Source organism: Bombina bombina, chromosome 5, assembly GCF_027579735.1.
Source record: "Bombina bombina isolate aBomBom1 chromosome 5, aBomBom1.pri, whole genome shotgun sequence".
Taxonomy (NCBI): Eukaryota; Metazoa; Chordata; class Amphibia; order Anura; family Bombinatoridae; genus Bombina; species Bombina bombina.
In genome coordinates this window covers 772449020-772474974 of record NC_069503.1, presented here as the reverse complement: position 1 = coordinate 772474974, position 25955 = coordinate 772449020, and the positions used below count along the sequence as shown (strand labels likewise).

At 39.4% G+C, this 25955-nt stretch overlaps 1 protein-coding gene across 1 annotated transcript in view; it reads left to right on the top strand.

Moving 5' to 3' along the window:
* The window catches only part of ZNF407 (zinc finger protein 407), a 1276568-nt gene that overhangs the window by 917234 nt on the left and 333379 nt on the right, over positions 1-25955 (top strand). Inside the window, 1 exon segment of the mRNA XM_053714859.1 lies at positions 21600-21683. Coding sequence (XP_053570834.1) covers positions 21600-21683 — 84 coding nt within the window.

The window sequence follows — 25955 nt, the reverse complement described above, 5'->3', positions numbered from 1 at the left end:
AGAACTCTGAGTTCCTTAGCCATGAAGGAGGTGGCTTCGGATTGTTCTGTGGGTGAAAGCTCACGATTGCTGTGTATCTGCCATCCACATTCCAGGGGTGGACAACTGGAAAGCGGACTTCCTGAACAGACAGACATTTAATCCCGGGGTGTGGGCTCTCCATCTGGAGGTGTTCTCCAGGTTAACCCTTGTCAGGGTGCCAGGAATCAGACTGAGACGAGAAGTGCAAAAATAATCACACCTTTATTAATAGCAAAAATAATAAAAAGTCCACAAGTCAAATAACAAGCCAGGAATCAAAACCAGAGGCTGGTAGTCAGACGACCCGAGTCAGGAGCCAAAGCGAATAGGTCAGACGAGCCGGAATCAGAAACAAGGAAAACAGCAGAGTCAGGAACAAGCCAGGGATCAGGAAGGACGTCAGGCAGCCAGGTAATACACAGGAACTCTCACAAACATGTCTGAGACAAACGCAAAGGCGAAGCATACTGAACAGAGGCCCTTTAAATAATAAGTGATTACATCACAATTCTGAGACTGCATCCTGTCTCACATGGATGATGCAAACCAGTCTGGCCATAAAACGAAGTGCAGAAATTGAGCAGCATCCCCCACAATGCACCATAGTCAGGAAGCGAGGTGAGTAAAATGGCTGCTAGCAGCACATGGCAAACACAACAGGGAAAAACCCTGACAGTACCCTCCCCTCAACGACCCCTCCCCCGCAGGAGGACAAAAGGCTTATTGGGGAAACGGGCATGGAAGACACAGAGGAGGGCGGGAGCATGAACATCAGAGGAGGGAACCCAAGAACGCTCCTCCGGACCGTGAACCAAATACTGTACACGGCCCCTGGACATACGAGAGTCAATAATGCTGCTGACCTCATACTCCTCATGGTTGTTAACAAAGATAGGATGGGGACGAGGCAACACAGTGGTAAACCGATTACAAACCAATGGTTTCAAGAGAGAGACATGAAAAACATTGGAGATGCGCATAGCAGGAGGAAGGTCAAGAGCGTAGGCCACAGGATTAACCCATCAGAGTATTCGAAAAGGACCAACATAACGGGGGAGCCAATTTATTGGAAGGCACACTAAGGTTCATGTTGCGGGAGGACAGCCAAATTCTCTCACCAACCTGGTAGGAAGGTGCGGGCAGACGCCTACGATCAGCCTGGAACTTTTGGCGCTGCATAGAACAATGAAGGCAATCCTGAATCTGCACCCACGTGGAACGGAGTTGCCGGAGATGCTCCTCCAAAGCCTGAATACCCTGAGACATTAATGAATCGGGCAACAAGGATGGTTGAAACCCATAATTCGCCATGAACGGGGATAACCAAGGTAACAGTTCAGACCAATTATTGTGGTGATCTGAGACATAGCAACGGAGGGAACTGTTCCAGAGCTTGATTAGACCGTTCCGCAGCCCCATTGGATTGAGGGTGATATGCCGAGGAGAAGGAAAGCTGGATCCCCATTTGAGCACAAAAGTAATGCCAAAATCTGGAGACAAACTGGCTACCCCGGTCTGACACTATCTCCTTGGGTATTTGCATGTAAACGAAGACATCCCGGGCAAAATTGAAGCAAGCTCCTGAGTGGTAGGCACTTCATCAAGGGAATGCAATGCGACATTTTAGAAAAACGGTCAACCCCCATAAGGATAACAGTATTGCCATTGGAAACAGGGAGCTCGACAATGAAGTCCATGGAAAGATGTGTCCAAGGACGCTCACCATTAGCAATAGGTTGAAGAAGACCAACAGGAAGACGTCGAAGAGTCTTATTCTGTGCACAAGCTGAGCAGGAGGCAACATACGCAGCAACATCAGAACGAAGACCTGGCCACCAGAATTGTTGAGTGACAGACCAAATAATTTGGTTCTTGCCTGGGTGACCTGCGGCTTTAGGATAGGAGGTAAGTGTGCAAAAGTTTAGTTCGAAGATTCTCAGGAACAAAACACTTACCACTAGGTTTCTCAGGAGGTGCATTGGTTTGTGCAGCCAGGATCTCCTCCCCCAAGGGAGAAGTTAAATTAGTACGTATGGTAGCCAAAATATGGTCAGGAGGTATAACAGGAGTAGGTACAGACTCCTCCTTGGACAGAGGCGAAAATTGTCGAGAGAGGGCATCAGCCCTAACATTCTTACTACCAGGCAAGTAGGAGACCACATAATTAAACCGAGACAAAAATAGCGCCCATCTGGCCTGTCGGGGCGACAAACGTTTTGCTTCAGATAGATAAGTTAAATTCTTGTGGTCAGTAATAATGAGCACTGGCACGCTAGTACCCTCGAGAAGATGCCTCCATTCCTTAAGTGCCAAAATTATGGCCAGTAATTCCCTGTCGCCAATTTCATAATTGCACTCCGCTGGAGACAATTTCTTAGAGAAGAAACCACACGGATGCAAGGAACCGTCAGGCATAGGACATTGAGACAAGAGGGGCACCTACTCCAGTCTCAGATGCATCAACCTCAAGAACGAAAGGCAGGACAGGGTTACGATGAGCCAGAACTGGAGCGGCAGCAAAGGCAGTCTTAAGACTGTAAAAGCCTTAATGGCAGTAGGTGACCAATGGAGTGGATCATTCTCTTTAACGGGTCATGTCTGTGATAGGTTTGACCAAGGAAGAAAAGTTTTTAATAAACTTTCTATAGTAATTGGCGAACCCCAAAAAACTTTGAATAGACCGAAGACCAACTGGGCGAGGCCACTGCAGAACTGCAGATTACTTGTCAGGATCCATGGAGAACCCTGCAACGGAGATAACATAACCTAGGAAGGTTACTCGAGTCTGATGGAACTCACATTTCTCGAGTTTACAAAACAGGCCGTTCTCATGTAGTCTCTGAAGAACCCGTGTAACATCAGAACGATGAGCCTCAAGTGTGGGTGAGTGTATGAGGATGTCGTCTAAGTACACCACAACACACTGTTGCAACATATCTCGTAGGACATCTTTAATAAATTCCTGAAAAAACAGCAGGAGCATTACATAGGCCAAAGGGCATTACAAGATACTCATAATGCCCCCTCCTGGTGTTAAATGCTGTTTTCCATTCGTGGCCCTCCTTAATCCTAACAAGATTGTACGCTCCTCTCAAATCAAGTTTAGTAAAGACTGTAGCTCCCTTGAGGCGGTCAAAGAGTTCCGTAATAAGCGGAATAGGGTAAGCATTCTTAATGGTAAGACGATTAAGACCCCTATAATCGATACATGGTCTTAACTCGCCACCCTTTTTTCTTCACAAAGAAGAAGCCAGCCCCTGCAGGAGAGCAGGATTTGCGGATGATCCCCCGCAACAGACCATCGGCAACATACTCCTCCATAGCACAATTCTCTGCAACAGACAGAGGGTACACCCGGCCCCGAGGAGGAATGGCTCCGGGTTGCAGGTCTATGGCACAATCGTAAGACCGGTGAGGTGGCAACGTACCGGCACGCACCTTGTCAAACACGTCTAGGAACTCTCGGTACTCCTCTGGCAATTGAGAAACTGAAGAAGTGCACAAGACTTTAACTGGTTTCTGAAGACAAGTGGAAATACATTGCGGGGACCACTACAAAATTTTGGACCTGCGCCAGTCGAGACTGGGATTGTGCTTTTGGAGCCAGGGATAACCCAGAACAACCGGAAAATGCGGAGAGTTTATCACCTGGAACTGGAGGGTTTCAAAATGGAGAGCCCCAACAGCCATGGGCAACAGAGCAGTTTCGTGAGTAACGAGTGCGGGCTGAAGGGGCCTGCCATCAATGGCCTCAATAGCAAGCAGAACAGACAGAGGCAAAACAGGAATTGAGTGCTTTGATACAAAAGCACTGTCAATGAAATAGCCCGCAGCTCCGGAGTCAACAAGAGCCTGGGTGACTATGGAGGAGTTCACCCAGGAAAGGACAACCGTGACCATAGGTTTCTCCTTAAGCGGTTCCGGGGACGAGGATAAACCACCAAAAGTTTGCCCCCGACAGGACCTTAGGTGTGAGCGTTTCCCGGCCGTGTAGGACAAGACTTCAAAAGGTGGACCTGTAACCCACAATAGAGGCAGAGCCCCTCCCTCCTCCTAAAGGCCCTCTCCGCCGCGGAGAGACGCGTGAATCCCAGCTGCATCGGCTCAGCAGTGCCTGGTGACTCGGGACCAGGAGGCATGGGAGGAGAGGGAGGCATGGGTGGGAACGAACAGTTAGGAGACAACGGAACAGGAGGCTTCCGCAAGCGCTCCTTGAAAGATGGCCTCTCTCTGAGTCTGATGTCAGTTAGGATAAAAAAAGACACCAATGCCTCGAGATCCTCTGGTAAATCTCTGGCAGCAACTTCGTCTTAATCGCATCAGAGAGCCCATGAGAGAAGGCGGCAACAAGGGCTTCATTGTTCCAACCTACCTCTGCGGCAAGTGTATGGAACTCAATGGCATACTGAGCAACAGATCTTGTACCTTGCTGAATGGACATGAGTCGTTTAGCAGCAGAGGAGGAGCGAGCCGGAACATCAAATACCCTTCGAAAGGAGGCCACAAATTCAGGGTAATTTGAAATCACAGGTTTATTAGTCTCCCACAAGGGATTAGCCCAGGCAAGAGCTGTGTCAGAGAGTAACGTGATAAGAAATCCCACCTTAGCTCTATCAGAGGGAAACGCCTGAGGTAACATCTCAAAGTAAATGCCCACCTGGTTCAAAAACCCTATGCACTGAATAGGATTTCCTCCATATCGCTGAGGTAGAGGTGCAGAACCAGACATGCTCCTGGTAGGCATAGGCGCAGTAGCGGAAACAGGAGCAGCCATAACTTGCGGGACACTTTGGTCCAAATGTGCAGTGCGAGTCAGCAGGGTTTGCAGGGCTAGTGCAAATTGATCCAAGCAGTGATCCTGTACATCCATCCTGGAAATTATGGCAGGTAAAGGTGGATTATTAGCACCATCAGGATTCATGGCCTTTGCGTAATGTCAGGGTGCCAGGAATCAGACTGAGACGAGAAGTGCAAAAATAATCACACCTTTATTAATAGCAAAAAAATTATAAAAAGTCCACAAGTCAAATAACAAGCCAGGAATCAAAACCAGAGCTGGTAGTCAGACGAGCCGAGTCAGGAGCCAAAGCAAATAGTCAGACGAGCCGGAATCAGGAACAAGGAAAACAGCAGAGTCAGGAACAAGCCTGGGATCAGGAAGGACGTCAGGCAGCCAGGTAATACACAGGAACTCTCACAAACATGTCTAAGACAACGCAAAGGCAAAGCATACTGAACAGAGGCCCTTTAAATAATAAGTGATGACATCACAATTCTGAGACTGCATCCTGTCTCAAATGGATGATGCAAACCAGTCTGGCCATAAAACGAAGTGCAGGAATTGAGCAGCATCCCCCACAATGCACCATAGTCAGGAAGAGAGGAGAGTAAAATGGCTGCCAGCAGCACATGGCAAACACAACAGGGAAAAAACCCTGACAACCCTCCAGTGGGAGTTGCCGGAGTTGGATCTGATGGCGTCTCGGCACAATGCCAAGGTACGGTTCAAGGTCAATAGATCCGCAGGCCGCCCCCATTAGATGCTCTGGCGGTTCCTTGGGATTTCAGTCTGTCATACCTGTTTCCTCCGTTTGCTCTTCTTCCTCGAGTCATTGCTCGTATCATTCAGGAGAGAGCATCGGTAATTCTAACACAGGGTCCATTCCTTCATCCAAATCTCGCTTCTTTGAAGCTGACTGCTTGGAGATTGAACGCTTAGTTCTGTCTAAGCGTGTTTTTTCTGAGTCGGTCATTGAGACCTTGATTCATGCTCGCAAGCCTGTTACTAGAAAGATAAGACATAAGGTATGGCGTAAATACCTTTATTGGTGTGAATCCAAGGGCTATTCTTGGAGTAGGGTCAGGATTCATAGGATTTTGTAATTTCTCCAGGAAGGTCTGGATAAGGGATTTCTGCATTATCTATTTTGTTGCACAAGCATCTGGCGGATGTGCCAGATGTTCAATCTTTTTGTCAGGCCCTGGTCAGAATCAGGCCTGTGTTTAAGTCTGTTGCTCCTCCTTGGAGCCTTAACCTTGCTCTTAAAGTTTTGCACAAGCTCTGTTTGAGCCAATGCATTCCATAGATATTACATTGTTATCTTGGAAGGTTTTGTTTCTTTTTGCTATCTCTTCTGCTCGGAGAGTCTCAGGACTCTTGACTTTGAAGTGTGATTCGCATTATCTTATCTCTCATGGTGATGAGGCGGTTCTTCGTACTAAGTTAGGTTTTCTTCTGTAAGTGGTTTCAGATAGAAAAATTAATCAGGAAATTGTTGTTCCTTCTCTATGTCCTAATCCTTCTTCTAATAAGGAACATTTGTTGCACAACTTGGATGTCGTGCGTGCTTTTAAATTTTATCTACAGGCGGCTAAGGATTTTCGCCAGTCTTCTGCCCTGTTTGTTTGTTTCTCTGATAAGAGTAAGGGTCAGAAAGCTACTGTTACTTCTTTTACTCTCTGGTTGAGAAGTATTATTTGTTTTTCTTATCAGACTGCTGGTCAGCAGCCTCCTGAGAGAATTATGGCCCATTCCACAAGGGCTGTCTCCTCTTCTTGGGCTTTCAAAAATGAAGCTTCTGCGGAACAGAATTGCAAGGCTGCAACTTGTTCCTCTTTGCATACTTTTTCAAAATTTTACAAATTTGATACTTTTGCCTCGGATGAGGCTTCTTTTGGGAGAAAGGTTCTTCAAGCGGTGGTACCTTCTGTTTAGGTCTGCCTGTCTTGCTATCCCTCCCTAGTCATCTGTGTCCTCTAGCTTGTTTATTGGTTCCCACTAGTAATTGATGACGTTGTGGACTCTCCATATCTTAGTAAAGAAAACAAGATTTATGCTTACCTGATAAATCTATTTATTTATTTCCGGATATGGAGAGTATACAACCCCACCCTTTAATTTTAAGAGTTAGTTTTTGACTAAACCTTAGGCACCTCTACACCTTTGTGTTATTCCTTTGTTCCATTTCCCTTCAGTCGAATGAATGGGGTTTATGGGTAGAGGAGTGACACTTATCAGCTTTGCTGTGGTGCTCTTTGCCTCCTCCTGCTGGCCAAGAGTGATATTCCCACTAGTAATTGATGATGTTGTGGTCTCTCCATATCCAGAAAGAAATAGATTTACCAGGTAAGTATAAATTTTGTTATTAAATATGAAAATTTAAAATAAATATGATTTTACATGTTTTCATCTACTTGACTGCAAAAGAGTTCCAATGCACTTATATATGTCTGTATGTGTATGTATATATATATACACACACACATATATATATATATATATATATATATATATATATATATATATATATATATATATATATATATACATATTTTGACATGTATATGTATGTATTTCTATGTTAAAGCCCTTTTCCTGCCTTTTATTTTTCAAATACCTAAGACCTCATATCTTTGAGCCCTTAGAACTTTTTTTTGCAATATTTTTTTTATTTACTCTTATTAAATAGTATTATTATGAGTGTAACTGTACTTTTAAATGTAATTTTGATGTGTTTTGTGAAACTTTTTTGTCTTGCGTAAGAGCTATGAGGATGCAGTAATCATTCTAGCATAAATTGCGATTGCACTCATACGTTCGCATTTTCTTTCAACTTATAACACGAGTAGAATTTTAATTTGTGTGCAAATGGTCACGAAAACCTGATGTCGCTTGCATGCAAATGATACTGTGCCACTCATAATATATCCCTTAATGGGTTGTGGTTTCACAGCGTGAAAACAGCTATTTCATATACAAAAATAAAGCATTTTATGTCCTGCTGCTGGTATAGCAAGTCTTTGGAAACACATGAAAGGGAATACAGTTTTATAGTATACTGTACCTTTAAGCAAATTACTATTATAATTATTATTATTTTTTAAATATCTTTTTTCATAAGTAACAATAGAAATATAATATAATTCTCTCCAAAAGATCTGCATACAAAATAAATATTTTAAATTAATTTCACTTTGTTTTGCAAATCAAGAGCAGTGCAGGGAAAATGCTTTGTCAAATCATGTTCCTGGTCTCCTTTGCTGATAAAGAGACAAGAGAAATGCCTTGTTACAGTACGCATATTTCAGCCTAACACCACATAGTGGGATTCCCAGCCATTTAAATTAAGGTTTGCAGGTTTCTCTAGGAAGTACATAATAACTGTAAAAATAACATAAACACACATAACTAGGTACCAGAGAGTTTGACTGAGCTGGGAGACTCAAGTGACCCCTAAACATCACTTCTTTTAAACTAAAAGGAAAATAGACTATTCATTTGAAAAAGGAGGAGCTCCTCTTTTGACCAAAAATACATATAGGCTATTGGGACCCCATTTTGGAAAGAGAAGAACTTTGACCCTTTATTATTTGACCTTGCAGCTAAGTGGTCATTAAACATTCAATTGGTAACATCATGTAGCCTCAACTTGTTTTCTTGATTTCATTCTTATAGATACTTGTTTCTTTGGGCAAATACAAATGTATTGGTACCCAAATAGATATGTAAACTTGAATGTAAAAAACAGGTGACATTATGTGAAAATCTGAATATGGTGATTTTTGTACTCTTTTTTTATATTATATATGTTTTTTTAAATTAGTATTACTATTATATTTGTAACTATATTGTGTTTGGGGACAGGCACATGCAGCACAGTAAACACACATATTGTCACCCCTCTGTGAAATCTGTATTTCTTTCATACAGGTGGCAAGAGTCCATGATCCATTACTCCTGGGAATTACTCTTCCTTACCACTAGGAGGAGGCAAAGATCCCCAAACTCCAAGAGCTCTATAAAACCATCAACATCTCACAGGTATCTCAGTATTTACTTTGTCTCCGCTGGAGGTGGTTGAAGAATTAAGATGTGCATTTGATTCTTCAGATAGAGGGGATATCAGTCTATTGAGGCCCGGTTTCCCCTCAGAGTACAATGCTTTTCAGAGGAATGTATATGGGGTATGGTTAGTGGCTCTTTTTTCACCTCATGGGAATTTGTCAGACTTTCCATAATTGGCCGCAGGGACTTGCCTTTTGCCTCCTACATATGCTCCTATTCCATAACCTCTGTTGATTTGTTTCAGTACTGGTTTGGCTTTCTAATAGTTGTTTTACTGGTAGATAAGTGTATAATGGTAAGTATAATTTTTTTTCCATTTAGACACTCTATATCTTTTATGTAGGCAATTATAGTTTATATATATATATATATATTTATATATATGCTTCTCTTTGTGTGTATTTAGTCTCCCTATGGGAAAAAGGGGAAACCAGACATGGACTCCTTGCTCAGTGTGCTTAGAGGAATATGGCTACACCTCACTGACGAGGCCCAATGAAGGCCGATACGATCATCTGGGGTTGCTGTGTTCCTTGTTCAGAGTGGCATTGCCTGGTATTTCGGAACTAGACTGACCGTAATAGGCGGGATCAGACTAATATACTACAGGAAAGTTCTTCTCTGTGAAAAGCATTACTGAGCTAAAAGAAGCTGCACTCATGTGGTAAATCGCCATAGAACAGGCTAACAATAGTAATGAGCCAGTTGTTCGTTCCTGTAAGTGTGCTTCTCTTTGTGTGTATTTAGTCTTCCTATAGGAAAAAAGGGGAAACCAGATGTGGACTCCTTGCTCAGTGTGCTTTGAGGAATATGGCTACACCTCACTGACGAGGCCCAATGAAGGCTGAAACGATCGTCTGGGGTTGCTGTGTTCCTTGTTCAGAGAGGAATTGCCTGGTATTTCGGTGCTGGACTGACCGTAATAGGCGGGATCAGACTGATATACTACAGGAAAGTTCTTCTCTGTGAAAAGCATTACTGAGCTAAAAGAAGCTGCACTCATGTGGTAAATCGCCATAGAACAGGCTAACAATAGTATTGAGCCAGTTGTTCGTTCCTGTAAGTGTGCTTCTCTTTGTGTGTATATATAGTATATATATATATGTATATATATATGTTTGTTTTTGTTTGTGTCTGTTTTTTTTGTGGCACTTAGTCCAAATTTTTTGTGCCAGCCTTCGGGTTTGCGCACTTCTGGATAGTGCATATCAAGTTAGCACACAACGGGATAGCACACGTATGTCCTTTGCCTCACGCACTTGAGTCTGGCGCACCTAATTTTCACTATAACTGTCAGTTTTTCATGCGTGTTATCCTACACAGCTGAGCTTTATCTAGGCTTCGGGTGTGAAGTTTACTTGTCTCCTGCTTAGAAGACCCTTTGGATAGGAAATTAGAGTTCTTTCCTATAAGGGCCTTTTTACTAGCAGGGTATTTGCTTAGGCCGGCTATTTCTATTGCTGATGTGGTTGCTGCTTCCTCTTTCAGAACAGTGTTCTAATGACTCTACCAGTGAACATCTTTTGGGTTTACTCAAAAGTGCCAATTTTTTTATGTGTAATGCTGTATTTGAAATTATGAAAATCAATGTTAAAAGCATGTCTTTGGCAGTTCTTGCTAGAAGAGCCTTATGGCTTAAGTCTTGTTCTGCTAATATGGTGTCTAAATCCAGACTTTTCATGGAAAGAAATTGTTTAGTTCTGACTTAGATTCCATTATTTCTACTGTTACCCGAGGTAAAAGGGCTTTTCTTCCTCAGGACAAGCAGTCTAAGGGAAAATCTAAAGTTTCCAATCATTTTTGTTCCTTTAATCAAAATAAGGAACACAAAGTTGACTCCTTTGCTCAGAAGCAAGGCACCTTTGGCCCAGACTGGAGGCCTAGTGCTAACTGAAACAAGACAAAGCAGGCCAAAAATCTATCCCTATTACCAAAACTGCATGAAAGTGTGGTCTCCAACCCAGGGGTTCTGCTAGGGGGGGACAGGTTATGACTTTTTTAGAAGGCTTGGTTTCAGTCTGCTCCAGATCCCTAGGTTTTGAATATAGTTTCCCAGGGTTATTGAATATGGTTCAGAACAAGGCCAACAGTTTGTTGTTCTACCATTTGGTCTGGCTACAGCTCCAAGTATCTTCACAAAGGTTTTAGATGCCCTATTATCTGTGATCAGATCTCATGTTGTTGCATTTATTTATTTCCCTACCTGGACAATATATTGGTTCAAGCACCATCTTTTCCTTTATCAGAGTCTCACATCAACAGACTGTTATTTCTTCAACGGCATGGTTGGAAGATAATTTTTTAATAGAGTTCTTAGATTCCTCAGACCAAGGTGACTTTTAGGGATTTCAAATTTGATAAAATTTCAAATGTTCTTAAGTGTTTCTCTCACAGAACAGAGAAGGTTAAAATTGGTTTCAGTTTGTCTGAACCTTCAGTCATTCTCTTTTTTCTTTCTGTTGCTCTTTGTATAGAAGTTCTGGGTCTCATGATTGCAGCTTGCAGATGAGATTCCTTTTGCTCCATTTCACATGAGACCTCTTCAGCTTTGTATGCTTTGTCTGTGGTGCAGGGATCATACTCCGCTATCTCAAAATCTCTGGTGGCTGGATCATCAATTCATTATTCAAGGGGGGCTTCTTTTGTTCATCCTAACTGGACTGTGATCACTACAGATGCAAGTCTTTCAGGTTGGGGAGCTGTTTGAGCACAGGGGGTTTGGGGTCATGGGGAGGCGAGGTTGCCAATAAATCTTTTAGAACTCTTTGCTATTCTCTGGGCTCTTCAGACTTGGCCTCTGCTGAAAAGGAAGTCTCATCTTCGTTTCTAAACAGACAATGTCACAGCAGTGGGGTATATAAATAATCAGGGGGAACTCTGTTCCTTAGCCATGAGAGAAGTTATATAAAGGGCAGAAGTCAATTCCTGTCTAGTCTCTGCAAATCATATTCCAGAATTGAACAACTGGGAAGCAGACTCTGTTGTCAATTTCTACATCCAGGGGAATGGTCTCTTCACCAGTATGTGTTCAATCAGATTGTGGTCTTCTAGAGATTGATCTGATGGCTTCTCATTTAAATAACAAACTTCCCAGGTACTTTGTGAGGTCCAGTGACCCTCAGGCAGAGTCTGTGGATGCTCTAGGAGCTCCTTGGTCATTTCAGCTTGCTTATCTGTTTCCTCTTCCTGGTATTTCTTCCCAGGGTGAGCTTCAAAATAACCTATAAAAATTTGCAGGTGTGTGAAAATACTCAGGCGTCTGATGATGGCGTAAGCCGAAATGCGTCAAGTCATTTTGCTCACTTTCAAGTGTTATTTCTTTCATGTAATTAGCAAGAGTCCATGAGCTAGTGACGTATGGGATATACATTCCTACCAGGAGGGGCAAAGTTTCCCAAACCTCAAAATGCCTACAAATACACCCCTCACCACACCCACAATTCAGTTTTACAAACTTTGCCTCCGATGGAGGTGGTGAAGTAAGTTTGTGCTAGATTCTACGTTGATATGCGCTCCGCAGCAAGTTGGAGCCCGGTTTTCCTCTCAGCGTGCAGTGAATGTCAGAGGGATGTGAGGAGAGTATTGCCTATTTGAATGCAGTGATCTCCTTCTAAGGGGTCTATTTCATAGGTTCTCTGTTATCGGTCGTAGAGATTCATCTCTTACCTCCCTTTTCAGATCGACGATATACTCTTATATATACCATTACCTCTGCTGATTCTCGTTTCAGTACTGGTTTGGCTATCTGCTATATGTAGATGAGTGTCCTGGGGTAAGTAAGTCTTATTTTCTGTGACACTCCAAGCTATGGTTGGGCACTTTGTTTATAAAGTTCTAAATATATGTATTCAAACATTTATTTGCCTTGACTCAGAATGTTCAACTTTCCTTATTTTCAGACAGTCAGTTTCATATTTGGGATAATGCATTTTGATTTGACCTTTTTTTCTTACCTTAAAAATTTGACTTTTTCCCTGTGGGCTGTTAGGCTCGCGGGGGCTGAAAATGCTTCATTTTATTGCGTCATTCTTGGCGCGGACTTTTTTGGCGCAAAAATTCTATTTCCGTTTCCGGCGTCATACGTGTCGCCGGAAGTTGCGTCATTCTTTGACGTTATTTCGCGCCAAAAATGTCGGCGTTCCGGATGTGGCGTCATTTTTGGCGCCAAAAAGCATTTAGGCGCCAAATAATGTGGGCGTCTTATTTGGCGCGAAAAAATATGGGCGTCGCTTTTGTCTCCACATTATTTAAGTCTCATTTTTTATTGCTTCTGGTTGCTAGAAGCTTGTTCTTTGGCATTCTTTCCCATTCCTGAAACTGTCATTTAAGGAATTTGATCAATTTTGCTTTATATGTTGTTTTTTCTCTTACATATTGCAAGATGTCTCACGTTGCATCTGAGCCAGAAGATACTACAGGAAAATCGCTGTCAAGTGCTGAATCTACCAAAGCTAAGTGTATCTGCTGTAAACTTTTGGTAGCTATTTCTCCAGCTGTTGTTTGTATTGATTGTCATGACAAACTTGTTAAAGCAGATAATATTTCCTTTAGTAAAGTACCATTGCCTGTTGCAGTTCCCTCAACATCTAAGGTGCAGAATGCTCCTGATAATATAAGAGATTTTGTTTCTGAATCCATAAAGAAGGCTATGTCTGTTATTTCTCCTTCTAGTAAACGTAAAAAATCTTTTAAAACTTCTCTCCCTACAGATGAATTTTTAAATGAACATCATTCTGATTCTGATGACTCCTCTGGTTCAGAGGATTCTGTCTCTGAGGTTGATGCTGATAAATCTTCATATTTATTTAAAATGGAATTTATTCGTTCTTTACTTAAAGAAGTTCTAATTGCTTTAGAAATAGAGGATTCTAGTCCTCTTGATACTAATTCTAAACGTTTAGATAAGGTATTTAAAGCTCCTGTGGTTATTCCAGAAGTTTTTCCTGTTCCTAATGCTATTTCTGCAGTAATTTCCAAAGAATGGGATAAATTGGGTAATTCATTTACTCCTTCTAAACGTTTTAAGCATTTATATCCTGTGCCGTCTGACAGATTAGAATTTTGGGACAAAATCCCTAAAGTTGATGGGGCTATTTCTACCCTTGCTAAACGTACTACTATTCCTACGTCAGATGGTACTTCGTTTAAGGATCCTCTAGATAGGAAAATTGAGTCCTTTCTAAGAAAAGCTTATCTGTGTTCAGGTAATCTTCTTAGACCTGCTATATCTTTGGCTGATGTTGCTGCAGCTTCAACTTTTTGGTTGGAAACTTTAGAGCAACAAGTAACACATCGTGATTCTCATGACATTATTATTCTTCTTCAGCATGCTAATAATTTTATCTGTGATGCCATTTTTGATATTATCAGAGTTGATGTCAGGTTTATGTCTCTAGCTATTTTAGCTAGAAGAGCTTTATGGCTTAAAACTTGGAATGCTGATATGGCTTCTAAATCAACTTTACTTTCTATTTCTTTCCAGGGTAACAAATTATTTGGTTCTCAGTTGGATTCCATCATTTCAACTGTTACTGGTGGGAAAGGAACTTTTTTACCACAGGATAAAAAATCTAAAGGTAAAAGTAGAGCTAATAATCGTTTTCGTTCCTTTCGTTTCAACAAAGAACAAAAGCCTGATCCTTCATCCTCAGGAGCAGTTTCAGTTTGGAAACCATCTCCAGTCTGGAATAAATCCAAGCCAGCTAGAAAGGCAAAGCCTGCTTCTAAGTCCACATGAAGGTGCGGCCCTCATTCCAGCTCAGCTGGTAGGGGGCAGGTTACGTTTTTTCAAGGAAATTTGGATCAATTCTGTTCACAATCTTTGGATTCAGAACATTGTTTCAGAAGGGTACAGAATTGGTTTCAAGATAAGACCTCCTGCAAAGAGATTTTTTCTTTCCCGTGTCCCAGTAAATCCAGTAAAAGCTCAAGCATTTCTGAAATGTGTTTCAGATCTAGAGTTGACTGGAGTAATTATGCCAGTTCCAGTTCAGGAACAGGGGATGGGGTTTTATTCAAATCTCTTCATTGTACCAAAGAAGGAGAATTCCTTCAGACCAGTTCTGGATCTAAAAATATTGAATCGTTATGTAAGGATACCAACGTTCAAAATGGTAACTATAAGGACTATCTTGCCTTTTGTTCTGCAAGGGAATTATATGTCCACAATAGATTTACAGGATGCATATCTGCATATTCCGATTCATCCAGATCATTTTCAGTTCCTGAGATTCTCTTTTCTGGACAAGCATTACCAGTTTGTGGCTCTGCCGTTTGGCCTAGCTACAGCTCCAAGAATTTTTACAAAGGTTCTCGGTGCCCTTCTGTCTGTAATCAGAGAACAGGGTATTGTGGTATTTCCTTATTTGGACGATATCTTGGTACTTGCTCAGTCTTTACATTTAGCAGAATCTCATACGAATCGACTTGTGTTGTTTCTTCAAGATCATGGTTGGAGGATCAATTTACCAAAAAGTTCTTTGATTCCTCAGACAAGGGTAACCTTTCTGGGTTTCCAGATGGATTCAGTGTCCATGACTCTGTCTTTAACAGACAAGAGACGTCTAAAATTGATTACAGCTTGTCGAAACCTTCAGTCACAATCATTCCCTTCGGTAGCCTTATGCATGGAAATTCTAGGTCTTATGACTGCTGCATCGGACGCGATCCCCTTTGCTCGTTTTCACATGCGACCTCTTCAGCTCTGTATGCTGAAGCAATGGTGCAAGGATTACACGAAGATATCTCAAACAATATCTTTAAAACCGATTGTTCGGCACTCTCTAACATGGTGGACAGATCACCATCGTTTAATTTAGGGGGCTTCTTTTGTGCTTCCAACCTGGACTGTAATTTCAACAGATGCAAGTCTCACGGGTTGGGGAGCTGTGTGGGGATCTCTGACGGCACAGGGAGTTTGGGAATCTCAGGAGGTGAGATTACCTATCAATATCTTGGAACTCCGTGCAATTTTCAGAGCTCTTCAGTTTTGGCCTCTTCTGAAGAGAGAATCGTTCATTTGTTTTCAGACAGACAATGTCACAACTGTGGCATACATCAATCATCAAGGAGGGACTCACAGTCCTCTGGCTATGAAAGAAGTATCTCGAATTTTGGTTTGGGCGGAATCCAGCTCCTGTCTAATCTCTGCGGTTCATATCCCAGGTGTAGACAATTGGGAAGCGGATTATCTAAGTCGCCAAATGTTGCATCCGGGCGAATGGTCTCTTCACCCAGAGGTATTTCTTCAGATTGTTCAAATGTGGGAACTTCCAGAAATAGATCTGATGGCGTCCCATCTAAACAAGAAACTTCCCAGGTATCTGTCCAGATCCCGGGATCCTCAGGCGGAGGCAGTGGATGCATTATCACTTCCTTGGAAGTATCATCCTGCCTATATCTTTCCGCCTCTAGTTCTTCTTCCAAGAGTAATCTCCAAGATTCTGAAGGAATGCTCGTTTGTTCTGCTGGTAGCTCCAGCATGGCCTCACAGGTTTTGGTATGCGGATCTTGTCCGGATGGCCTCTTGCCAACCGTGGACTCTTCCGTTAAGACCAGACCTTCTATCACAAGGTCCTTTTTTCCATCAGGATCTGAAATCCTTAAATTTAAAGGTATGGAGATTGAACGCTTGATTCTTGGTCAAAGAGGTTTCTCTGACTCCGTGATTAATACTATGTTACAGGCTCGTAAATCTGTATCTCGAGAGATATATTATAGAGTCTGGAAGACTTATATTTCTTGGTGTCTTTCTCATCATTTTTCTTGGCATTCTTTTAGAATACCGAGAATTTTACAGTTTCTTCAGGATGGTTTAGATAAGGGTTTGTCCGCAAGTTCTTTGAAAGGACAAATCTCTGCTCTTTCTGTTCTTTTTCACAGAAATATTGCTATTCTTCCTGATATTCATTGTTTTGTACAAGCTTTGGTTCGTATAAAACCTGTCATTAAGTCAATTTCTCCTCCTTGGAGTTTGAATTTGGTTCTGGGAGCTCTTCAAGCTCCTCCGTTTGAACCTATGCATTCATTGGACATTAAATTACTTTCTTGGAAAGTTTTGTTCCTTTTGGCCATCTCTTCTGCTAGAAGAGTTTCTGAATTATCTGCTCTTTCTTGTGAGTCTCCTTTTCTGATTTTTCATCAGGATAAGGCGGTGTTGCGAACTTCTTTTGAATTTTTACCTAAAGTTGTGAATTCCAACAACATTAGTAGAGAAATTGTGGTTCCTTCATTATGTCCTAATCCTAAGAATTCTAAGGAGAAATCGTTGCATTCTTTGGATGTTGTTAGAGCTTTGAAATATTATGTTGAAGCTACGAAATCTTTCCGTAAGACTTCTAGTCTATTTGTTATCTTTTCCGGTTCTAGGAAAGGCCAGAAAGCTTCTGCCATTTCTTTGGCATCTTGGTTGAAATCTTTAATTCATCTTGCCTATGTTGAGTCGGGTAAAATTCCGCCTCAGAGAATTACAGCTCATTCTACTAGGTCAGTATCTACTTCCTGGGCGTTTAGGAATGAAGCTTCGGTTGACCAGATCTGCAAAGCAGCAACTTGGTCCTCTTTGCATACTTTTACTAAATTCTACCATTTTGATGTATTTTCTTCTTCTGAAGCAGTTTTTGGTAGAAAAGTACTTCAGGCAGCGGTTTCAGTTTGAATCTTCTGCTTATGTTTTTCGTTAAACTTTATTTTGGGTGTGGATTATTTTCAGCAGGAATTGGCTGTCTTTATTTTATCCCTCCCTCTCTAGTGACTCTTGTGTGGAAAGATCCACATCTTGGGTAGTCATTATCCCATACGTCACTAGCTCATGGACTCTTGCTAATTACATGAAAGAAAACATAATTTATGTAAGAACTTACCTGATAAATTCATTTCTTTCATATTAGCAAGAGTCCATGAGGCCCGCCCTTTTTTTGTGGTGGTTATGATTTTGTATAAAGCACAATTATTCCAATTCCTTATTTTATATGCTTTCGCACTTTTTTATCACCCCACTTCTTGGCTATTCGTTAAACTGAATTGTGGGTGTGGTGAGGGGTGTATTTGTAGGCATTTTGAGGTTTGGGAAACTTTGCCCCTCCTGGTAGGAATGTATATCCCATACGTCACTAGCTCATGGACTCTTGCTAATATGAAAGAAATGAATTTATCAGGTAAGTTCTTACATAAATTATGTTTTTAAGTATTTTGAATCCATGTTTCAATAAATGATCCATTTTTGCTCAACAGCCTGTGCTCAGCTTAATTTTTGTTTTTGTATGAGCTCCAAGATAAGGCTAGAGAATTTATCAGTAAACTGATTGCCCCAGCTTGGCCTCACCTGATTTGGTATGCAGATCTAGTTTAAATGTCCAGTTGCCCTCCTTGGCCTCTTCCTCTACGATCAGACCTTCTGTCTCAAGATCCGCTTTTCCATCTGGATCTCAAGTGTCTGAGCTTGATGGCATGGAAATTGAACAATCAGTCCTTAGACATAAGTTTATTTGGTTCTTTGTATGAAACATTAATTCAGGCTGGTAGGCCTTTAACTATGAAGATTTATCATAAGGTCTATTTCTTGGTGTATAGATTATGGTTTTTCCTTGCATACTTTTAGAATTCCTAGGATTGTGTAGTTCTTATAGGGTGGTCTAGATAAGGGCCTATCTACCTGTTCTCTGAAGGGGCAGATTTTTGCTATTTCAGTTTTGTTTCATAGGAAGATTGATAATCTTTTGTGACATTCATTGTTTTGTTCAGACTTTGGCCTGTATTAGGGATGTAATCAAGCTAATTTCTCCTCCATTGAATCTTAACTTGGTGTTAAAGGTTTTGCAGGCTCCCTCTTTTGAGCCTATGCATAAGGTGGATATTACACTGCTTTCTGCACTTTTCTGCAATCCTCATCTTATTTTTCATCAGGATAAGGCAGTTTTATGGATAAATTTTACTTTTTACCTAAGGTTGTTTCTTCAGACAATTTAATTTGGGAGGTTGTTCCTTCTTTGTGTCATAGTCCTAAGAATTCTTTAGAGAGATCTTCTGATAATTTGGATGTTGTTAGAAAATTCAAATTTATTGATGCCACTAAGGACTTAAGACAAACTTCTAGTTTGTTTGTTCACGTTTCTGATTTTAGAAGGACAGAAAGTTTCTGCTTTTTCTTTTGGCCTCTTGGTTGAAAGTTTTTGATTGACAAGGCTTACTTAGAGGAAGGTTAGCCTTCACCGAAATGGATTACTGCTCATTCTATTAGGTCAGTTGCCAATTCTTGGGCTTTAAAAAAATGATGCTTTAGTTGACCAAATTTGCAAGGCAGCTACTTTGCATACTTTTACAGAATTCTACCATTTTGATGTTTTTGCTTCTTCTAAGGCAGCCGTTGGTAGGAAGGCCCTTCAGACAGTTGTCTCAGCTTGATTTATTTTTGCCTGACTGATTTTTTTTTTTTTTCTTTTTAAAGAAAGGTTTATGTCCTTTTTGGGTTTCTGGGGGGTTGTGGGTTTTATTTCTTAAAGGGACACTGAACCCAATTTTTTTCTTTCGTGATTCAGATAGAGCATGCAATTTTAAGCAACTTTCTAATTTACTCCTATTATCAAATTTTCTTCATTCTCTTGGTATGTTTATTTGAAAAGCAAGAATGTAAGTTTAGATGCCAGCTCATTTTTGATGAACAACCTGGGTTGTCCTTGCTGATTGGACAGCACCAATAAAAAAGTGCTGTCCATGGGCTGAACCAAAAATTTGCTGGCTCCTAAGCTTAGATGCCTTCTTTTTCAAATAAAGATAGCAAGAGAACGAATAAAAATTGATAATAGGAGTAAATTAGAAAGTTGCTTAAAATTGCATGCTCTATCTGAATCATGAAAGAAAGAAATTGGGTTTAGTGTCCCTTTAATGAAAAAAGATGTTTCTTAAATCCCTCTCTTTATGTTATTACTCGTGGACTCCACAGCTTGGGTATTGGTTCCCAGGAGTAATGGATTGCAGACTTTATCCATCAAAGAAGACATAATTTATGCTTAAATTAATTTATTTAATGGGGCTGAGAGTCCACGAGAACACACCCTATGTTTTTGGGGTTAGGTATTTCTTGAGCACATATTTTTCCCCTGCTTCTTTTTATGGCTCTTATATCTTTTTCCTACCTCATTTTGCTTGGCCATACATTAGACTGAGGTACCTATGAGGTGAGAGGGGTTTTATAAAACTCTTGGAGTTTGGGAATCTTTGCCTCCTCCTAGTGGTAGAGTAGAGTAATTCACATTCTTAATGTGGAAGTTTTTGTTATGTGGCATTAATGACTCCCATACCGGTGCTGTAGATGATAAAACATTTAAAATTGTTTGCCATTTTTACATATTTGTACAAACTAAATCTGCTTTTGAATTTAATTCACAAACAATGTTGTTGTTTAAATACAGAGAAGACAAAGTATGAAATGATTCAGCAGTAAAAGTGTATGCCAGTGACAATATAGGTGCAGCCGCCAAACAGCAGCTAGCCCCCAGTAGTTCATTGCTGCTTCTTAATCTACTGAGGTATGATCTTTTTAACAAAGGGTACCAAGAGAACAAAGTAAATTATAGAACAAAAGAAAATGAGAGAACAGAAGTAATTTAGAAAGTTGTTTAAAGCTGCATGTTTATTTTAGAATTATGAAAATTTAATTTTCACTCTTTGTCCTTTTAACCAAAAGTCTCTAAGTCTAAATCATTAGAGCATTTATTTTTTTACATTACTGATCCTAGCAATGTTCTCTACAGTTTTTTTTCCCTCTCTGTATTGTTTACACAAACAGGGTGACATTCTGTGCATTAGTGATGGAGACAGACAGCAGTAGTATGCAGTTGCAATGCTTTAATATGTGTAGTGCAATAGTGTAAGACAGGAAGAGAAAGAGGCAGGAATCTTGAAAACAGACAGAATAAAGAGAAGAGCTAAAGTCTAAGAAGAGCAGAAAAAATGTGCAACCTATAAAATGTCTGAATGATGATTCCAGCAGAGGTATGGAAAAGAGAACACAAAGTGAGTAATATAAACGATACATAACATGTGACTTTGTATTATGGGACTATATTGCCATCTTGGGGTTCTATTGACATTTATAAACTACCTGACCTTTGGTCTCATGGTTTATCATGTCACCAGTTGCATTCATTGGTCCTCAAATACAAAGTTACCCATTGTGTATGCATATATATATATATATACGTATATATATATATATATATATATATATATATATATATATATATATATATATATATATATATATATATATATATATATATATATATATATATATATATATACACAAAAACACATAAGCAGGGCAGGCATACTTATTGTATATTAATATATAAGTAAATGAATATTGCTTGCAATATTTAGTCTGCTCAGAAAGTCCAGATGTATGGGAATTGTAAAAAATTAGGATATGCATAAAAACTGTTCAAGTGCATAAAGCAGCCCCATCTGGAAGGCATCTAACAGAAATGAAGTTGTACAAAACCATTCCATTGATAATAAAGCTAATTTTTATGGGTCTGACAAGTATGTAATTATGTTCAGTGGTGCTTTTCAGATTTTATCACAGTCAATAAACCGCAGTGGTAATTTCATTCCCATTTGACATATTTACATGGAAACATTTGATTGGAGGAATTAGTAACCCTGAAAGCCTTGATAGATATGTTTTAACGATCTGTGACCTCCACAATCTTACATCTGTTTATTGTTGCAACAGGCGAGAAGTCATTCTTGTGTGACCTTTGTGGCTTTGCTGGTGGGACCCGTCACGCCCTTACTAAGCATCGGAGACAGCACACAGGTTGGTCACTTTCTCTTGCTATTACTATGCAAACCAAGGACACATTGCACGTTAGTGAAGAACTATCATTGCAAAACAGGTAGAATGTTTGTATAGCTACAGCTTTTCATACTCATCCTGCACTCAAGCAACTGATAAAAACATAAATTACATTGAAAAATATGTTTCATGTGTATAGCATATGTCAGCAGTTAAATGGATATTAAACAGTAAATAAATGTGATATATATATATATATAATGATGTATTCAAAGATTAGCCTGAGAATAATATGTAGATGATTGTATTATATTAGTTGTATAGATATTGAAGATATAAGTATAAAGATTTTGTTTCCATAAAGTAGTTGTTTCTTTAAAGCAATGGGCATCACCATGCTGGAACCTAGGTTTTCCCTTATCTGTCCCTGCCGAGGACAATTAGAGACAGCTATACAATGGGCAATAAAAGAGAGTTTGCAGACAAGGCAATGGGGAATATAGGATTGTTAAAGTAACCAACAAGGTTTACACGTAGCCTTGTTTGCTTTTTCTTTTATAGTGTTTTTTCTATTTGTCCCTAATTTCCTTGGTAGAAGAGATAAATAAGGGGAAAATCTAGGTTCTAATAAAGGGACTTTAAAGAAACTCACAGGAATTGGGCAAACAATCATTTTCAAAGTTAAATTATAGGCAAAGAGGACACAATAAATAATGAACGTATAGTGTATTTTTATTAGGCTTTGCAAATTAAGAGCAGTTCAGAAATACTCTCCTCAAAGTATATATTGCAATACTGTTTTATCTTCCCTAATTGTATATATCTACAAGTAAGCACTATAGTGCCAAATAAATGTTTTGCAAATCAAGAGCATTTCTGAGATACACTTGTTGAAAAGCCTGGTGTAATTAATGTTCCTAGTCTTTGTATCATTGATTAACCAATCACTGTGTAGAAAGCAGGCAAAATAATGAAATTATATTTGAATATTGTTTATTTTCTTAATTAAAAGGACACTGAACCCAAATGTTTTCTTTCGTGATTCAGATAGAGCATGCAATTTTAAGTATCTTTCTAATTTACTCCTATTATCAAATATTCTTCATTCTCTTGGTAACTTTATTTGAAATGTAAGAATGTAAGTTTAGATGCCGGCCCATTTTTGGTGAACAACCTGGGTTGTTCTTGCTGATTGGTGGTTTAATTTAACCGACCAATCAGCAAGTCCTGTCCAGGGTTCTAAACCAAAAAATAGATTAAATGCCTTTTTTTTAAATAAAGATAGCAAGAGAACAAAGAAAAATTGATAATAGGAGTAAATTAGAAAGTTGCTTAAAATTGCATGATCTATCTGAATCACAAAATAAAAAATTTGGGTTCAGTGTACCTTTAAATATTTTACTTTGAGTTTAAAGAGAAATTTTAAAGTCCTTTTAAGTCTTTTATTCTAAGCCATAACCATCCATTTTAATGTATAAAATTGTTCCAAACATTTGTTGCAAACAATGCTGCCATACAGTGCTTGAGACGTGTATAATCCTGAGCCTACCTGGGTATGCTCTTCAACAAAGGATACCAAGAGAAATAAGTACATTTTATAATAGTAGTAGTAATTGTATGTTCTAGAAATCATGAAAGTCTAATTTTGACTTTCATATCCTTCTAATCGGTTGGAATTGGTTTGAAAACGCTATGAAAAGTTATGCAAAACACTTTGCACAGAAAATCAGATGGATTGGAAGGTGAACCATTGTTTGAATATTTTTTTTATATATATTTGTGACAACAGTCCATAAACTATAAAATAATTTATATTTTAACTTACTTTAAAGTTATGAATTTGGAAAAATGTAGTGTTAATTAACTGACCTTCAAAAAAATATACTTTATGCACATTTATTGGCGACTTGCTATAATTAACAATTATTATACATTTTGAATGATATTAGTGAAGTGGTTCAGATGCATTTTATCAGTTTGTGCCTATTATAGGGTTTATGTATGTATATAGATATGTATAATGTCTGTAGGTTACCATGATGTTTCTTTTAATAAGTTGGTTACGCTTGTCTTGCCAAACAGGTTATGCTAACGAATGCTAATAAGTCCTGTGAGCACATGCGCATGCATACTAGTGAGATGATGTCATCATACCTTCCTGTGTCTCCTTACAGATACCCAACAGCATTCATTGCTTCACACACACACAGAGCATTCTCCCGTAGTTAGTGCTGATTAATTGCAAGTTCTCACTTCCGCATGGGGGTCGAGAAAAAAAATGGTTATTTTGCTCAGTTAATAAAATCTAGAATCAAATGATAAAAAGACTACAGAGTATTTTTGAAATATACTTTATAAGTCTTATGAAATTCAAAACTTTTACTTTTATAATTAAATGTATGTCCTGTTCACGCTTTTAGCATAAATAGTATGTAATTCTGGTACTGTGGCCTTTCTACTACAACTTTATTATATCATAAATGTGACACCCTGCAAATAGAAAGTAAATGGTGCAGTCACTAATAGTCAAGAAGCTGAAAAGCTCATGTAATACTTTTCATATTAATGTAAATCTAACTGGGATCCATAACGATTTTAACAGTCCATCTATTCAAATGGATGATTTTCCAGGCTAAGCTGTAAAATAATATTTTAATTCAACATTTGTGACATCAGCAAATAAAGACGAGTAGCATTTCTTTTTTCTCCCCCAAAAATGTATATTTAAATGTTTAACTGGATTTTTTGCTTTCAGAGAGCTGATATTTGACAGACAGGAAAAAGAATGTTGCATACAAAGAGAGAAGCGCTCTACCAGTTGTTTAACTCTGCTAGTGGCCAGTAGTGTTTGAATCATTTTAGCTAATCCCTTTGCTGCTAAAGAAAGCTGCAACAATTTGCTATGTAATACAGCCATTTCTGACAGCCAAGGGGTTACAAAAACACCATTGATCAGTTTCTAGTTGTCTTATTTAAAAACTAAAGGAATCAAAACTCTCAATTTTCTCACTTATGTGAATTAAAATCAGCCCTTTGAGCTGTGCTACAATCACAGAAGCACCTAGTCAGTTCATCATTCATTTGGAGATTGCTTTGTACTTCATAGGCTACTCGGGCTTGACAGCTTGAAGAGACATCATGACATATAGTAGTATTTTGTTCAATCAACAGCATAGCCACCTCCAATTATACCGGAGATGATTGACAAATAGCTAGCAAACTCAACTTCCTGAATTATGTGACTGTCTTCTGTGTAAAGGATATTTGTGGCATAAATGACTAGAAATTGTTTTTTTCATATTCCTGACAAGCAACATTCATTAATTATAGGGAAAGTAGTAAAGTTGAATACATCAGATCGATCTTACCAATCACCTGTTTTAACAAGCAGAATATGATACCCAGACGAACATATTTAAGACTATATATCTGTACTGTAAATGTTGTTGTGTTCTGAGTGGCTGTGTAAATGTGAGCAGCGGGCAGGATTATTATCTGTCACAATTAGGGCTACATGTATCTAAAGAGGGTTTTACGGTTTTCTGATTCCTTGACCTGGAAAATGAGAAAATGAGCAGATACTCTGTCTGTACTAACTGCATTTGAAAATGTGAGTCTGTTCCACTATATTGTTTGTTTGTTTGTTTTTTGGCTCAGGTTTACACTCAGAGATAAGCTGTTTTTAATTTCAAGTCATTCCAGACTTCACAACTTGTAAACGCAATCAGAATATGAAGAAAAATAGAAGGGGGCCTCATATGCAGGATCATCAAATATATATATATATATATATATATATATATATATATATATATATATGAGTATAATACAAAATGAGTACTCACATATTAGTAGAGCACACCAATGTGCTAGTAGGTGCAGGCTGTAGAATTATCGGGTGTAACAGCTCACCCCCAGCTAGGATTTCCTATGTGCTGCAGTGAATATATAAAGCATAGAGAGAATGCACTATATGTGCAGATCAATAAAAATATGACTATATCAATTTAGTAGATTCCAAATGGGTACTCACATACTGTCCAAGCACACCAATGTGCTGGTAGAAGCAGGCTGGTAGATTTCAAATGGGTGTGTCAGCTCACCTCCAAGGATTTTCCCAAGGAACAGGATCCAGGTGTAGGGGAGGATTGGTAAGTGTGTTCCAAAATCAGTGAACACAGGGTGCCAGGAATCCGACTGAGACTAGAAGTGCAAAAATAATCACACCTTTATTAATAGCAAAAAATAATAAAAAGTTCACAAGTCAAATAACAAGCCAGGAATCAAAACCAG